Source organism: Cololabis saira, chromosome 10 (genome assembly GCF_033807715.1).
Source record: "Cololabis saira isolate AMF1-May2022 chromosome 10, fColSai1.1, whole genome shotgun sequence".
Classification (NCBI taxonomy): Eukaryota; Metazoa; Chordata; class Actinopteri; order Beloniformes; family Belonidae; genus Cololabis; species Cololabis saira.
In genome coordinates this window covers 39,776,214-39,793,917 of record NC_084596.1, presented here as the reverse complement: position 1 = coordinate 39,793,917, position 17,704 = coordinate 39,776,214, and the positions used below count along the sequence as shown (strand labels likewise).

General features: G+C 40.7%; 1 protein-coding gene across 1 annotated transcript in view; it reads left to right on the top strand.

Moving 5' to 3' along the window:
• LOC133453048 (TSC22 domain family protein 2-like) overlaps nt 1-16,866 on the top strand; it is a 39,202-nt gene extending 22,336 nt beyond the window's left edge. The window contains exons 2-3 of the mRNA XM_061732893.1: nt 13,925-13,976; nt 15,016-16,866. Of these exons, the coding sequence (XP_061588877.1) occupies nt 13,925-13,976; nt 15,016-15,366 (403 nt within the window). The 3' untranslated portion in view covers nt 15,367-16,866. The remainder of the gene's footprint in view (nt 1-13,924; nt 13,977-15,015) is intronic.
• Nucleotides 16,867-17,704: the final 838 nt, after the last annotated feature.

Below are 17,704 nucleotides of genomic sequence, written 5' to 3'. Positions count from 1 at the left end.
AAGACTGAATCTGCAATAGGTAAGCAGCTTGGTGTGAAGAAATCAACTGTGGGATCAATTATTAGAAAACGGAAGAAATACAAGACACTGATAATCTCCCTCCATCTGGGGCTCCACCAAGATCTCACCCCTGTCATTGCCAACAAAGGGTATATAACAAAGTATTGAGATAAACTTTTGTTATTGACCAAATACTTATTTTCCACTATAATTTGAAAACACATTCTTTGAAAATCAGACAATGTGATTTTCTGTTTTTTTTTCTTCTTCATTTTGTCTCTCATAGTTGAGAGATACTTGCGATGAAAATTACAGGTATATCTCATCTTTTAAAGTTGGAGAACTTGCACAACTGGTGGCTGACTAAATACTTTTTTTTTCCCCACTGTAGAGGGATGTACTTCTCCCTAGCCGTAGACTTGCTTCTCCCTGGCACACACTTGTTTGACTGAAAGAGAGCACAGCGCTGGTCACTGTTGGCATCAAGTGGTAGCTTCACTGTGTTTTGGATACAAAGACAATGAGGTGTAGGTGAGTCTGGATGAAGTGGATTTTTTTTTTTCTCCTCATGTTGCCATAGCAACAAATGAGACATGAGGGGCTGCTGCTTCACCTCCGAGCTCTGGTTGATGAAGGAGGTGAAGTTTTTTGGCTGGCTAGTCCAGATATGTGAATCCAAAACACTGAAAAATGGCATGTCCCCCCCCCTGTAACGGTGGAAGGAAGAGTATCTCAAATAACGGAGCAAACCCTAAAAACAGCGTTACTTAGTTTTTTCCATCACCCTAAAAAGTGTATCTTAATTTTTCCTGCAGTCGTCCACTTCTGACCGACTTAGCAGGAGTCTGGAGCACGTTTCACATGATCTCATGATCTACTGTCAGTCGGAGAGTCATTCTTTCCCCTGTCAGATGTAACGCTGCGCGCACATGTGCCTCAACCACACGCCGTATGACGACAACGACCTTGGCTACCGCTCATGTGGATGCGGGGCCTTTTGTGATCATGTTTCTTTACAGCAACAACGCTCGTGGGACAAATAACGAAGCTGCCATTTATGTGTCTGGTTAAAGAATCAACGCTGTCGAATGACAACATATAATTTCATCCAAGACTCCAAAACTCGTCCGTATAGATCAGTCACTTCGTTTGCAAAGAATTCTGAAAACAACATTAGCAACCGTGGCCCGTTGTGTATATACAGGACTGTCTCAGAAAATTAGAATATTGTGATAAAGTTCTTTATTTTCTGTAATGCAATTTAAAAAAAAAAAAAAAAAAAAAAAAAAAAAAAACACGTCATACATTCTGGATTCATTACAAATCAACTGAAATATTGCAAGCCTTTTATTATTTTAATATTGCTGATTATGGCTTACAGTTTAAGATAAAGATTCCCAGAATATTCTAATTTTTTTAGATAGGATATTTGAGTTTTCTTAAGCTGTAAACCATGATCAGCAATATTAAAATAATAAAAGGCTTGCAATAATTCAGTTCATTTGTAATGAATCCAGAATGTATGACATTTTGGTTTTTGTAATTGCATTACAGAAAATCACAATATTCTAATTTTCGGAGACAGTCCTGTATAGGTGAACCATCTTTGTACCAAAGAGAGGTTGATTTGATTAGAGAGGCGTTTGTTGAACATTTTGAAAAGAGGAATGATTGCTTGTTTGAGACACCTGTCTCTGCCTGTGCACACACGGCTTTGTCTGTTCAACCATCGGCTGCCTGATGATGATGATGACTGAAATATGTCAACTACAGGCAGGTTACGGATTTAACAACCATGTTCAGTAGTTTACTGTTCCATTTGGTTCAAAGTAGAGTTGTTTTTGTACCGATATATAAGCATAAAGGTAGGGTATTTATGTCCACGCAGCATCTGATCAGCACAGGAAGTTGCTGTTGTGGGTCTTCAGGTGTAAAAGCGGCGGGACATGAGTTGTTGGACTTGGATTGCTATTGAGCATCAGCATTATGTTTGTAATATTGTTATTTTAGGCTGGAAAACTGCAACATATTCAAGCAAGGCTGTGGTTTTCAGATGACTGATGATCAAGATGATCAGTACTTGTTGGCTGATAGAAATGTGGGATGTCTCTGCATAACTGAACATCTGGAGCCGCGGTACCGTTTCCCAGGTCGGAATTACTGTTTTTATCTTTTTTTTTTTGTCTTATGTCAATTTGAGAAAAAATGTATTTGTTATTTAGAAAATTTCACAAAGATAGTAGAACAATACTTGAAATTGGTCTGGTTTCTCAATTGGTATTGGATAGAAAACAGCTGGTATCTGAACATCTCTAGTTCAAAGGCAGGGCGTATTAGATTATTGGATGTCTTAAGTGACGATGACAGTGGTCAAGCTTTGAATCTTTTTATGTAAAGCAGTGCAGTGTTTAAAGATGACTGGATGCAGGAAATCCCAAGACTCAATATAAATCATGAAAGACTTGAGACGTGACTGGGACTTCAGAGAATTGGTGGGATTATTATTATTATGTGAACATTGTTCATAGTTTGGTCATAACTGGATTAATGTTGAAGTATCCATGTGCTTGTCAAAACACAGACTTATGCAACTCAGAGATTACCACAAAGAGAATAAACTGAGCAACAACAAATGACATCAGTGCATTTAGCCTCGTCAAAAGTGACTACAACTAGTATACGAACACGACAGCAAGGTCAGGAGCAGAGTTCCTGCGTCGTTTGTAACATAACACTCAGGCCCGCCTGTTCATTAGCTTGGATTTATTTATGTCTTGCTTGTTTAGATTAAACTTTAAACACACGCCATCAGACCATCATGTCTAACCGCTGCTTTCCATTTGCACCCGAGTTGTGATGTTTGCCCGGTTGTTATGGCGGCGCTGCCCCCGGGATCTCCGCCGGTCCGTCTAAACGGATCAGTCGTGCGTGTCTGCATGCAGGTACAGACGTGTGAGAGAAGCATTTACAAAACCAAACTGGTGTATTTCTGTACGGAAGAGTATTAGGGCCAGGCAGGAGAGAAAATATTTGAGAGGGGAAGATTTTTTTTTATTGTGCACTTTGAGAAAAAAGTCGAAATGTCGAGGTTAATGTTGAAATACAATTTCGAGAAAAAAGTTGAAAAGTCGAAATGTCGCCTTTTTTCTCAACATTTCAACTTTATTCACGAAATTTTGACTTTTTTCTCAACATTTCGACTTTTTTCTCGATATTTCAACTTTTTCTCGACATTTCAGCTTTATTCACAAAATTTTGACTTTTTTCTCAACATTTCTACTTTTTTCTCAACATTTCAACTTTATTCACGAAATTTTGACTTTTTTCTCAACATTTCTACTTTTTTCTCGATATTTCAACTTTTTTCTCAACATTTCGACTTTTTTCTCGAAGTGCATAATGAAAAAAAAAATCTTCCTCTTCTAAAATATTTTTATTTTTCTCCTGCCTGGCCCTACTACTCTTCTGTAATTTCTGCGTTCATATCTTAGATATTTATAAATGTTAGGTGATTAGTTAGGTGCACCTGTTTTACCCAAACACATAAGCCTGAGTCGCCTGCCAACCGCTGAACTTGTTATTAACGAGGACAGCGTTACAGTTACTGTTACTGCGTTGTTGCTCTTAAGTAAGTCAGCAGTTTTGCCAGAGGTGAGGAATCGCAACTATTTGATGCCCAGATCAGTTCCTCATCCTCGCTGCTCTGCTTGCTCACACACACTCGAGTGCATATTTCTTTCCTCTAATGGACTGGTGTTGACGTTCCTGTTTTACCTCTAGCTAACTTGATGTAAGGCAGGGGCGTCAATTGGGTATGAAGGTACGGCAGCCGCCACACCTCGGCTTCAAGGGAAAATGTAAATGTTTGTTTTTTAAATACATTTATGGAATTACTCTGTCTATTTGTATTGATTATTCTATTACTTAATACATATAGAATAACTACAAATGCAAATCAGAACAACATGATCGATTTCACTAGTTATTACACACTGCAAAAACTCAAAATCTTAACAAGAATATTTGTCTTATTTCTAGTTAAAATGTCTAATTTTTAGCAAAAAAAATCTCATTACATTTAAGACAAGACTCAAAACCAACCATTTTCACCTGTTTCAAGTAGATTTTCACTTAAAATAAGTGGAAAAATCTGCCAGTGGAACAAGATTTTTTTGCTTGTAATGAGAAGATAAATCTTGTTCCACTGGCAGATTTTTCTACTTATTTCAAGTGAAAATTTACTTGAAACAGGTGAAAATGGTCAAATAACAAGTTATTTTTCTGGTGATGACTTTTGTTTTAAGTGTAATGAGATTTTTTGACTAAAAATGAGACATTTTAACTAGAAATAAGACAAATATTCCTGGTAAGATTTTGAGTTTTTGCAGTGAGTGAGACTGCATTTAAAAAAGTTCCATTTTTCTTGACCACACAGATAAGCTACTTCTGTGATGAGTATTTGCTGGACATGTGGATTGATACTCTAGTTAAGTTCTGTGACTCGTAACCTTACCATACCTTAGCTTCGACTGAATTGACGCCACTGATGCGGGGTTTATAAATGACAGCCTTGTTGATGTAGAAAGCAAAGTTTACAGAAGTGTTGGTTGCGTAATCAGAGCCTGTTAGCATTCAGTTGCTCTTCATCTGCTGTCGGGTTCCGAGGCTCGGCCTGACAGGCGACAGCACTGCTGTTGTTTTTAGTTGTGTAAAACCCCGAGGAGGCGGCGGCTTCGCTCTCTGTCAAACATTCTGGGTTTGATGTTAGCTGTTCCGACCAGTTTAGTCTGGAAGCGGAACGAGTTCCCGTGTTGTGGAGGTTTTGCTGCAGCACCTCTCACTCATGCGGTTTCCAAAACCCCCCTCCTCCACAGCGGTGCCAGTTGTTCTTGGAAGTTCTTGTTGGAGCAGCAGATGGTGTCTTAATATGGCTGTGGCCTGATTGTTATTCCTGCTCGCCCCACTCCAACTCGTGCATTTGCAACTAAAACAATGAGGGTCTGCTTGAGCCATCACAACGCTATTATCTTACCCGCGGTAACTCCAGAAGCAGAGCAACGGTTTGTCATCATCCTCTTGGCTCGGCCTGTGTCCAAATCCATCTGACTCCTTTAGAAACTATTTTTGTGTTATTAATGTTTTTCTGTCTCCATAGCTACAGGTCCACTGCTGGACTGTCAAGTGTCCCGCTGACGGCACATATAAACCTTTTAATTCTTTCTTCTTTTATCCCCTGATGTGATTACAGTAGTCTCACTCCATTTGCCTCCACATAAAACTGTTTGGAGGAAAACCTCTGGAGGGAAGGCTTCGTCCTCCCAGCTTTTTAAAAGAGTGAGGTAATTCCGAGTGGATGGGACGAGTGACTACAGCAGAGAATCTCCAGCTCGGAGTATGGTACAGATCTGATCTCTGGCTGAGAAAATGTTCGGACAAGGAAAAAAAAAAAAAACAACCTCTTTTGATCCACATCACATTCTGGGAAACCAGCTTGTTTTTTACCGCTGTTTATTCTCCCGGGTTCTCTCCAGAGATCTACTTTAATCCACCACATTTAACGTTTCTGCAGCCATGCGCCCACTCGGGGCAGAGCGATTACGTGCAGCACGTAGGGCTGTGGGACGCCTGCCGTTGAAAACAGAGGGATTGTTTTAAAGGAATAAGCTTCCACCACATTTAACCATGATAAACAATAAAACTAGATTCAAAAATAAGTTCAGAAAAGCAGTACTTAGCAAGGAAGTCAGTTTTAGTTAGTTGGTTTATTCTGAAATTCTGAGTGTGTAAAATGGAATATTTGTTGTTGTTTGGTTCTGGGTGGTTTCAACAATTTAAGGGTTGAATTCCATTACATCTCAGATGATTTTTGTTTAGATCTGGCTATGTTTTAATTGTAAGGATTGTGTTTTATGTGTGCAATGTTGGACCCCAGGAAGAATAGTCTTCACTGCAGTGAGGACTAAAGCCTGAATTATGGTTATGCGTCAAACCAACGCAGAGCACACGCCGTCACCGTGACGCCGTCGTGAACCCTTCGGACTTCTCCGTCACTCCATTTCTCCGCGGTGCAGTACCCCCCGTGACCGCTAATTCGTGATCTTTTCCTGAATGGTTTATCCGACTTTTTCCGGTCACAGTGAATCAAAGAGATAAGGACAACTATTGTGCAAAAAACCAAAACAAAAAAAATCACACATACACGAAGAAAAGAGCCCTGAAAGTTCACGACTGCTTCAAACCGGAAACCGGAAATGCGTTGCTACCAAGCGAACCAATCACACCCCTCTCCGTCTGCGTGTGGTCTGCGTCGCCTCGACGCGTAGTTACAATTTTCGGGAGGTGCAGGTCAGTGACGGCGTCAGTGACGGCGTGTGGTCTGCGTCGACGCATACCACACGCCGTAGGCACGGCGTCATTTTGACGCAGAACCAGAACTCAAGCTTAATGGGGATCCGTAATAAATAACAAAAAAAATTAAAGGTAGACCGTTAGAAGAAGTTACTCAGCTTTATTTAGAGCACAGAGCCTTGATAAAGTGACACAAGTCCCGCAGACAGCAGAGATGCTTGTTTTGTTTGTTTTATAGATTGGATATAGTTGCCTTCAAAACAGCACCCGTTTAATGGTTTAATTTCCTGGATGCGGAGATGGCTGGGTGATAGATACTCAACAGTTTACCAACCGTTGGAGATAAATGCAGTTATTGCACTATGTGCAGAGTAATTGTTGCACATTATTAAGCCACTGCCACTCTGGGAGGAGTTGTACAGTTTGATGGCCACAGGCAGGAGTGATTTCCTGTGCTCTTGTACTGCATGTTCTCCGGTAGCTGACCAGCCGTGGGGGGGGCGGGACGAGCAGCTTGGACTGAGACGCCTCCGTCACTCCCACATCACTCTGTTGCTGTCATTGCTCTCACACCCAGAAATCAGTTTTAATGTCTTAATGAAAACTCGTGATTGTTGATGAGATATGAAAAAAATTGATCATCAGATACTTGATCAGATTCAGATCATGGTTTAGTATTGGATCATGTTCCACTGCATTGATCCCATCAGTGACGTTTACTACACTGCTGCAGTCTTCTATATCAACATAGTACATATTAATTGTATACATATTAGGCAAATATTGAGTTTTTTCCTGCACATCTATTTTGACTCTCAAATTCTAGCAGAGTTAAGACCCTGTTGATGAGTTTAAAAGCCTCCAGGTGAACTTCAGCATTTGGAAGAGATGGTTTTAACAGCTTTCTTATGGGATGTGTGCATAAGATTGTCCTCGCAAAACACAAGTAATACCAGGGAGGAATGTTTCCTTCCTTCTTAAAAGATGTACAAGTGATTCTGCTTGTACTTTGTACTCCACGTAGCCCCTCCCTGTTGTCAGCAGGGCTGGTTAAATATTCAACTGTCAAGTTTTTACTTGAATATGTTCAAAATGTAGTGATTAGTTGACCTTCAAAGTATGTAGCTGCCTCTGAAATACACCAATTAAGGTAAAACTTTTCAACATGTTTGAGCCCATTTCTGGAGGTGGGGGAAGTAAAATAAACCAAAACGGAGAAAGAAAGAGATTTTTTTTTTTTTTTTTTTTTTTTTTTTTACACCTGTCAGCGATTTTAAAAAAGGATTCCTGTAAGAGGGGAGAGACTTCTGGTTGACTCTCCTGCGTGCAGGAGGTGTTAATGGTTACCACTCTCACAAAATGAGACGTCGTACTAAAAACGTGAACAAATAAGATATGAAAAGAAGACCTAAAAAGTTCCAGTAAATAAAGGTCTGCCATAAATACAATATTGGAGCATGCTTTGCTCTCTTTCCTAACCGAAGCGGCGGACGGAGCGACGGGGGTGTGACTGAAGGTCCATTCAGGGCCCGTGTTTTCTACACGTAGAAATTCCTGTAAGCACGGGCCTCTGTAAAGCTCTCATGGGGAGCAACGTTTTAGGAGAGCAACGCCTCATCAAAATTAAACACACATTTGGTACAGGATGAAGTCACGGTTGATGAATTTTTCTTCTTTTTTTTTGTCACAGCTTTTAGGTTATGAAACTACTGACTAGGAGGGGGGGGGGGGTCACATAACATGGGCTGAAAAGGGAAGAGAGGAATACTAATGAGCGACGACTCCTGACTGCTGGAATGTACTTGTGTGATTTATTTCCTAAAGTGGTGATGACTATGCGTCATTAAGCGCACCTCGGTCGTGTCATCGTGCGTGGCTTTGTCGTGCAGCGGTTATGATCTTATCTAGAGATCAAACGCGGGCCGTGAGTGACGGGGTTTCATCACGGCAGCAGAGGTATGGCAAACATTTCCATCCCAGTACAGCCCGCTGACAACAACCGGCTCAGGGCCTCCGCCCACCTCTCATTATAAACTGGATGTTGTGGAGAAACAAAACATCTCGTCCCCAGGGGAGCAATCAGCGCTCCAGGGCATCTCACCAGAACCACCACATGGTCGCATCCAAGTCTCCTAACGACATGATGCTGCCTCATGGCTCTGGAGCAGATGCCTGTTACAGAACAGTTGACACAGAACCAAAAACAAATACTTGGAAAAAATATCACCGGTGTAGCTGGTTTGGTTTTAAATAAGTTTATTTTGTTTAAGCAAAAGTGTGCACTGGAAGATAAAGTTAATGAAATGAAGCTCGTTGTGGCCCCCTGGTGGAGAAAGTGGAATATTACACTTCATCCAAGCGACACCTTGTCTTTAAAGAGATGGTGATATCTGTAGGCTGTAACACTCCTCCGAGCTTCGACTCCACCTCCAATATTTAATTACTCTTCATGTTGAGAAGTTTATTTTCAACGTTTTAGGGAATATTTGCACAACAGGTGCTTCTACATGGGAGAATGGAGACACGTTATCACTATGGTCTGCTGTGTAGAAGTAGAAGAAGAATATTGTTGAGCTGTTCTTTTTATTTTATATATATATATATATATATATATACATATATATATATACATATACATATACAGGACTGTCTCATAAAATTAGAATATTGTGATAAAGTTCTTTATTTTCTGTAATGAATTAAAAAAAAAAAAAGTCATACATTCTGGATTCATTACAAATCAACTGAAATATTGTTTATTATTTTAATATTGCTGATTATGGCTTACAGTTTAAGATTAAGATTCACAGAATATTCAATTTTTTTTAGATAAGATATTTGAGTTTTCTTAAGCTGTAAGCCATGATCAGCAATATTAAAATAATAAAAGGCTTGCAATATTTCAGTTGATTTGTAATGAATCCAGAATGTATGACATTTTTGTAATTGCATTACAGAAAATCACAATATTCTAATTTTCTGAGACAGTCCTGTATATGATGAATCAATGTGAAGAAATCTTATTTGCTAGTTCATCATATTATTGACAGTTTTTTTCCCTGTTCTTTTTTTTTTAAGTTCCTTACAAATTTTGTCAGTTATGGGTGTCTTTGTTTTGCTTTGTTTCTGCACTTCTTTTTATTTGACAGTTTCTTGTTTTTCAAAGTTCAACATAAAAACCTAACTTTGAGCCTCAACTCATGTTTACTTTTTTTCCTCAAATAAACATACGTCATGGCTCTGATTGAGCTCCATGTGTTGCTACGGTGCAGAGCACCGGATGACCATTCTGCCTGTGTAAATATAAACGTGTTGCTCAGTTTTTCCTCCTGCAGCCGGACGTGCCTCATCCACCTTTCTCCCTTCCACATAAACACGTTGGGTGGTCAGTCAGTGAGACAAATCAAAATACAGCAATTGACTAAGTTTCTGGAACCACTCTGTTGCCAGACTGCAGATGAAAAACACTACAGAGTGTGTTAAAGGACTATTTAAAAAGCTGTGTACTGAAGTCACAGGTTACACGGCCCATTTCAGTTGGCATCGATTTTATAATCAGTTTTTTTCAGATGCCACTGGTTGCCATGTCCAACTTCACCGCTAGATGTCAGTAATTTCCTAATATGCCTCCTTTCATGCTCCCAGAGCAGTAAGTTTACGTCAAACAGCATAGTATACAAATGTTTAAGGGTCAAAATGTAATTTCAAATTAAGCTGATAAAATTATTGAATCATGAGTACCACAAAAAAAGAGAATTTGGTAATTTGAGGGGATAGAAAATCATGATGGTTTATGAATCTTGAGTTGAGTTACATCTACCAGTTGAAAATGAAGAGTTTGTTCCAGTCTGTGTGAGTCTATAGCTGCACTTCGTGTTTGGCCCCAGAATCCGACGGGTCACTCAATACACCGTTACACCTAAAGTGTCTCATGATGGCGTCCTATATTAAAGTGTAGCTGTGTCCAAAATCCCATACTTCCACCCTAATGAGTAGCAAAAACAGTATGTGAGATTATTTTAGTGTGTCCGAAACATTAGTACGTACTCAATAGTAGCTCTATCCATACTCATTCTGGAGAAATGTATTAGTATGGATTGATGGACACTAGCTAAGCAGAAACTTCCCGCAATGCAGCGGTGTTTGGTTGCTAAGTGATACGTATATGTCATAAGTATAATATTAAGTATAATAATATTATATAATATTATAATATTGGTATATAATAATATTATATAATGTCATCTTGTTTTGGCCAGAATAAACGGGAAAGAGCGGAGCCAAAGATCTTCTATACACAAGATAGCGCATTGCCGTTACTGGCAATGGTATGGAATGGTATACACTTCCGGTCTCCTAAGTGGGTGTGGCCGCCCCTCTCCCCACATCGTTTTGGAACATACAACACTAGATACAGTACAACTTTCTTCCAAAAAAGGCTTAAATAATAAAAATAACAGTATTATTAACCAAAGAAGCAAGTTTTATATTAGTTTTAAACTTCATTTTATCCGTTGGGAAAACGATGAGAGCCAAATCTCGCGAGAGTGTGTTGCTCAGACAGAGACAGGTCTCAAACAAAGTTCATTTTCTCCTAATCTGTCGGTCTGAAAATTTCCATTTTGGTGTCAGAATGTTCAGAAGGTTTGTGGCTTTTGAAAAATGGGTCCCATATTTACTTAGGTTACTATGGGGCGAAGGAATTGGTAATAATCTGTGCTCACGTTCACTTTTCCCATAGGACTCAATAGACTCAGGACCTACTTCCGGTCTCCTAAAGGGGCGTGGCAGTCACGTGACACAGATACAGCAACTCGAACCTTAGTGGGCTGTCTCGTTTTATAGAACGTCTCTGGTGATACGTATATGTCATAAGTATAATATTAAGTATAATAATATTATATAATATTATAATATTGGTATATAATAATATTATATAATGTCATCTTGTTTTGGCCAGAATAAACGGGAAAGAGCGGTGCTGCTACTGCTGCTGTTACCATGGTAACAGTTGCTACTGCTGCTGTGACACGTCACTCCCTCCCAACGGCAGGAAGTGACATGTGCGCTCTTAATAGTACGTCCGAATTAATGCATACTACTGATATTTACTCAAAAGTGTGCCGAATTTAAGTATACTTTTTTTTTTTTTTTTTTTTGGCACCCGCAGTCCCCACAAACAACCAGACACACTCGAACACTCACACCTACGGGCAATTTAGAATGATCAATTTACCTAGCATGCATGTTTTTGGACTGTGGGAGGAAACCGGAGTACCCGGAGGAAACCCACGCAAGCACGGGGAGAACATGCAAACTCCACACAGAAAGGCCCTGCTGGGCCTGGGAGTCGAACCGGGAACCTTCTTGCTGTGAGGCAACAGTGCTAACCACTAAGCCACCGTGCTGCCTAAGTATACTTTTAGTATATACTGTTTAGTATGGCATTTCGGACGCACCGTAGCTAAGCAGAAACTTCCCACAATGCAATGCAGCGGTGTTTGGTTGCTAAGTGATACGTATATGTCATAACCTGTCTCTGTCTGAGCTACACACTCTCGCGAGATTTGGCTCTCATAGCTCTCCTCTCTGGTGCTGAATCGGAGATCTGCAGAACTGCCAAAGCCCATCGGATAAACTGAAGTTTAAAACTAAAATAAAACTTGCTTTATTGCTTAATAATACTGTTATTGTTATTATTGAAGTCTTTTTGGAAGGGAAAAAAAGAAGACTTGATCCGATGATCTTGTATTGGGTTGATATCAGACATTAAGGTAGCAGATAAAAAAAAAAACAAGCGGCAAAATAAGGCGCAAATATTAAAGTTGTACTGTATCTACTGTTGTATGTTCCAAAACGATGTGGGGAGAGGGGCGTTCACGCCCACTTAGGAGACAGTAGTGTATACCATTTCATACCATTGGCAGTAACGGTAATGCTTGATCTTCTGTATAGAGTATCTTTGGTAGTACGTCCAAATTAATGCATACTACTGATATTTACTCAAAAGCGTGCCGAACTTAAGCATACTTTTTCAGTATATACTGTTTAGTATGGCATTTCGGACGCACCGTGTGTCTTACAATCACATGAAGGGAGCAGCAACTCGTACATGTTTGCTCATTTGTTTTCTGATTATTGTTAGTGCATATGTGGCTGGTGGGTTAAGCCTGAATTATGGTTCTGCGTTAAATCGACATCCAGAGGTGTCAAGTAACGAAGTTAACGTTACTCCATTTCATTTCGGCCTGTAAAAGAAAAACTATCCAGTTAAATTGCTCCATCCGGATAGAGTGAATTTGGTTGTGGTTGTTTCAGATGTTCTTGTCCAGTTTTGTTCTTACATCCGTTCCCTCAGATTCCTGCAACTAAACTTGGATGTACATTCCAATAAAGGTTAGGATAAATGATAACATGCCTCTGAAATTTGACTTTTTGCACCATTACAATACTTATAGGCAACTAGTCATCATATCTTCTGCTCTCTGAAACACATGTTAATGCTCAATAGTACACATATATGGTTCTTTAATATATTTGCATTATACTAAGATGCATTCATTTTCAATGGCTTTTGTCCTTAATGGCTTTTTCCCCCCTTACATTACTTTTATACTTTAAGTAGTTTTGAAACCAGTACTTTTATACTTGAGTAAAAAACTTGAGTTGATACTTCAACTTCTACAGGAGTATTTTTAAACTCTAGTATCTATACTTCTACCTGAGTAATGAATGTGAATACTTCTGACACCTCTGTCGACGGCGTAGCCTACGGCGTGCGTCACCGCGTACCCTACGCCGTAGGCTCTGCGTGGGTGTGACGCGGAACCATAAATCAGGCTTTACAGTATATACAGAGGGCCGTGAACACGCGGTGGGCGGCGCGTCTCCGCCCCCGGCTCGAGTTTCCTCCTTCTAAATGCGGTGACGCGCCTGTGCGCGGCCTCGTGTCCGTGGGGTGTCCGTCGGTGTCCGTGGGCCACCGTGGGTCACCGTGGGGGGTCCGGCCATGCTGCTCACCTCCGTCAGCCCGCCCCGCTGCCTGGCGGGCCGGAGCCGGGGCCGCTGCTACCGCGGCTACACCGGCAGGTAAGCGGCAGGTGTCCGCCGCACTGCGCAGGCGCAGAGGTGTGAGCGGCCCGTCTGAGGCGCAGACACGTGGAAGCAGCCCAGCTGAAACCGCAGCTGCTGCTTTCTTATTTCATTTCTTAGATTGAAGAGCTTTTGAGGACAACTGCTGCACCAGAGAGCAGTTTATCTCGATCTCGCACCAGCCACCTGCTGCTGTCTGGGCCAGTTTGGATGTGACCTACATGACTTTTATGAGGATCATTTGAGCTCATACCTGAACCCACTGGTCCTGTGTTGTCTTGTCTGATTGGTTTTAGAGTGATCACAGGGATATTTTTATTTTTGTATAACTGTAGCAAACACTAATGTTGTTTAGTATTGTCTGCTCATCCTCTTCTGGAGTGAAGTCACAACAGACCAAAACAAAGTTATTTTTATGTATTTTTTTTATTTCTTGAAGTTTGACTATTTAACATAATGTGTCCTTGTCTTCCTCTTCCTGCAGTGCCTCTGGAACCAACATTGTTGCCATCGATAATAAAATTGAACAGGCAATGGTGAGTACACGGTTTATCTCATTTATCATTTAAAACACTTTTTGTCACTTTTTTTAATGCAAAAGTATAAACTTGCATGACAGATGGTGAAAACTAATCCCAGTTTAAACACACCCAGATTCTTTGTGCATTTCCAGGCAAGGCTATTTGTAGACTACCGGTACGTTCAAACACCAGGGACGTCCAAGTGCTTTCCAGCTACATACGATCACAAGAAGGCAAAGAAAATCATTCTAAAGAACATAAAAATAATAATTAATTAAAAATGGAGTGCAGATAAAATCCTAAGTTGTCTTCTTTAGTGTCGCTCACACTTTACATTTATTTTGTCTCTGTCTTTGAGAATAAACATTAAACACTGCTGGAATTACGACTTTATATTTATGACAAATATTGCTGCCGACTCTTCCTTTTTTTGTTTTGTGTAGAATCATAAAAAAAAAACATGATCATAGAATTCAGAAGACATTACAGCTTAATGATTTGGTATCTCTGGGAGAGTTCAAAGCTCTGATAAAAAACTAACTGTCTGAAGAGTGCAATTGCTTTTTCTAAACTGGATTTTGTTGTATGTGTCTGTTCTTTGTCTGTTTTTCACACTTTTTTTAATATATAATTTTTGTAACTGTAATGGTGTGATATTTTGGCCAGGTCTCCCTTGAAAAAGAGATTTTAGGGACTTCCTGGTTAAATAATAAAATAAAAAATTTCCTCAGAAAAGTAACTACTATTTTACTATTACTTACTATTTTCACGGTTCCATTATTTAACAAAAATTAAACTTGAAAAGATCAAACTATTTGGGCAGTCCCAAGTTTCCCATGATTCAGTTGCTTCCTGTCTTTGACTGCTCGGTTATATTATTATACACAGTTTGATTTTTATGCAGTGATAAGTATTTATGATAGGATGATGAGGTTTTTCTCCTTCCTCATTAAAGAGAGAGAGGACACTAACATCTCTAAAGGGCTTCAGATATGCAGGTAATTTCCATTGTTGCTCCAGCGGCTCATTCTAAACCCCGCTGTGCTGCTTTCAGGACCTGGTGAAAAGCCATCTGATGTATGCAGTTCGCGAGGAGGTGGAGGTGCTGAAGGAGCAGATCAAGGAGCTGTACGAGAGGAACTCTGTGCTGGAGAAGGAGAACGCTGTACTGAAATCTCTGGCCAACAGCGAGCAGCTGTCCCAGCTGTCCCCCCCTCCGCCGGCCGCCAGCTCGGGTGCGGCCCCCCCCCCCTCAGCAGCAGCAGCAGCCGGCGCCGCCGCCGCACCCCCAGCTCCGGCTCCTCCCCAAACCCCAGCAGCCCCAGCAGCCCCAGCAGCCCCAGCTGGAGCCGGGCCAGCAGCTGCAGCCCAACGTCACCTCCGCTTGAAGTGCATCAGCAACTAAAGAGACACTGAGAGAAGAGCATCTTCTTGTACAACTTATTATAATTAGTATATGTGAAATTAAAAGGAAGAAAAAAAACTTTGTCTTCTTAGCCACCAGCTTGACCACAGAGTACAGTGTGTGTGTGTGTGTGTCAGTGTGTGTGTGTGTCGACGAGAGTCGGCCAGAGCGACTGTGAACCTGTTGAAGTGTGCGTGTGCATCTGTACTGTGGGCCTTTCCAGTGTTAATGCAATCATCAGAGCGACGGAGACTGAGGCGGAGGGCGTAGCGGCGGCACCGCGGGTCATGCATGGTTTCCTTTGGTTTTTACACCTCTTACTGATGGGACGACTGACGGGACTGACCTCAGTGTTCTGCAGACCTGCCACTGCTCAGACGAGGGGAGTTGAAATAAAGGAGGGGGGGGGTCTCTTGTGAGGATCAGACGGGAGTGGGGTTTCCTTTTAAATGAGAGAATGCAGGTAAAGCGGTATTTTTCACGGTCCGTGTACTTCACGGCCATTGGTTTTTGTTTTGAAATGACAAAATAAAAAGAGAAATAATCCGTTTCCCATCTTTTGTTTTGATAATAAAAAAACGGAAAACGGATCGTTATCCGATTTCATTGATGTGTTTGAAAATCAAAATTGGGAATTAAAACAGCGAATGGAAAACTCTTTTCTCTATTTCCTATTCGTTTCCAACAGGGGGGCAGTATGTTAGAGTTCAGTACATGTTATTGATTGGACGCTGCAGCTGAACGGACTGTCACAACATCACTGCAGTTTCATGACGGAGTGAAGACAGATTACAGATTAAACTCATGTTTCACTCCCAGGTTTCATATTTGATTTATTTTCTGTTTCAACATTAAAAAAATCTAAAACTTAATTTTCAATCTGATGAACAAAAGAAGCAGAAACAACTTTCTTCATGTATTACTGCGCATGTGCAATCCCCCCATTTGTCCAATCCTTGTTTTCAGTATCCTTGGAAACCAATAGGAAATAGAGAAAAGAGTTTTCCACTCGCTGTTTTAATTCCCAATTTCGATTTTCAAACACATCAATGAAATCGGATAACGGATAACAGATAATGGATAACGATACGTTTTCCGTTTTTTATTATCAAAACAAAAGAAACGGGAAACGGATTATTTTGGATTCTTTCTCCATTTTTATTTTGTCTTTTCCAAACAAAAGGATGGCTGAAGTACGCAGACCTTTCACCTTGCTTTTTCATGTTGTAAAGTGAAAATTGGGAGTGGTTTGTTTTGTTTTTTTTGGGGGGGGCACCACACTGCTGCCGTTACTTTTGCATCAGTCTTCTGAGTTCTACTGTCACTAGTGTTGTATTTATTGCGGCTGCTCCTCGTAAACGATCAGTGTCATGAATCCTGTCGAAGAGCAGCCTGTTTCTTCTTTTCTTTCAGTGTTTTTTTTTTTTTTAAAGCTCGATCACACTTCCCTGGCAAAGTTTTGTGAAAATGGAGGCTAAAATAAAATCAACCCAATTCTGACAGCTGTCTGAACACTAACTTGGACCCGAGGCTGCAGCTGCCCGTCCCGAGCTCTGGCCCCGCTGAATGTAAATGTTTGTATATTCAAAAGTATTAGGCGCCTTGATCGGTGGTTCATTTGTACATCTATGTTAATACGGAGGCGGGGGGGTCAAATTTATCTGAAAATTGAATGAGTATTGCCGTACCCCCCCCCCCCCCCCCTTTTTGTCTATCGTCTTTCCTGAGTGGGCCAGGGGGGAGAAGCTGTGAAACCATCCAACACATTTCAACGTACGTCAACCAAAGATGCAAAGCTGTGTAAAATTGATTTTGAAATGCACACATTTTTTGTTTTGTTCCTCTTTCACAGAATATTTTGCTGCTGTTCAGCATGTTCTGCATGATCTGTAATCTTCAAACCACTTTCTTACCTCATTTTTATTCAGCACTCTTATTGTAAGATAGTCTGTGAACAGTGTAAATGGGGGGGGGGCAGCGGAGACGCGAGTGGAAAAGCAGCCTAGTGTTACCGACACTAGTCACAGAAATGTAGTGAGCCATGTTTTGTTCATTTAAATGGTGTTTGAATTTCATATGCCGATAGTTTTGTTACTTTGCAAATTTTAATGTATTTAAATAAAAGCAATATTCAGGTTCCGAATGATTTCCCTGCTGCTGCTGCTGCTGCTCCCGCGATGGATGAGGACGCAGACCTGGAGAAACTCGTTTATTTAAAGAAACTGCAAAACAATTCAAGTGTCACAAAAAGGCGTCGAATACACACCTTTCTAGCAAATACGTAGCGGTGCCCTCTGAAAACTGAGTATTATGGCCAAACTAAGACAAAAAAAAAGGG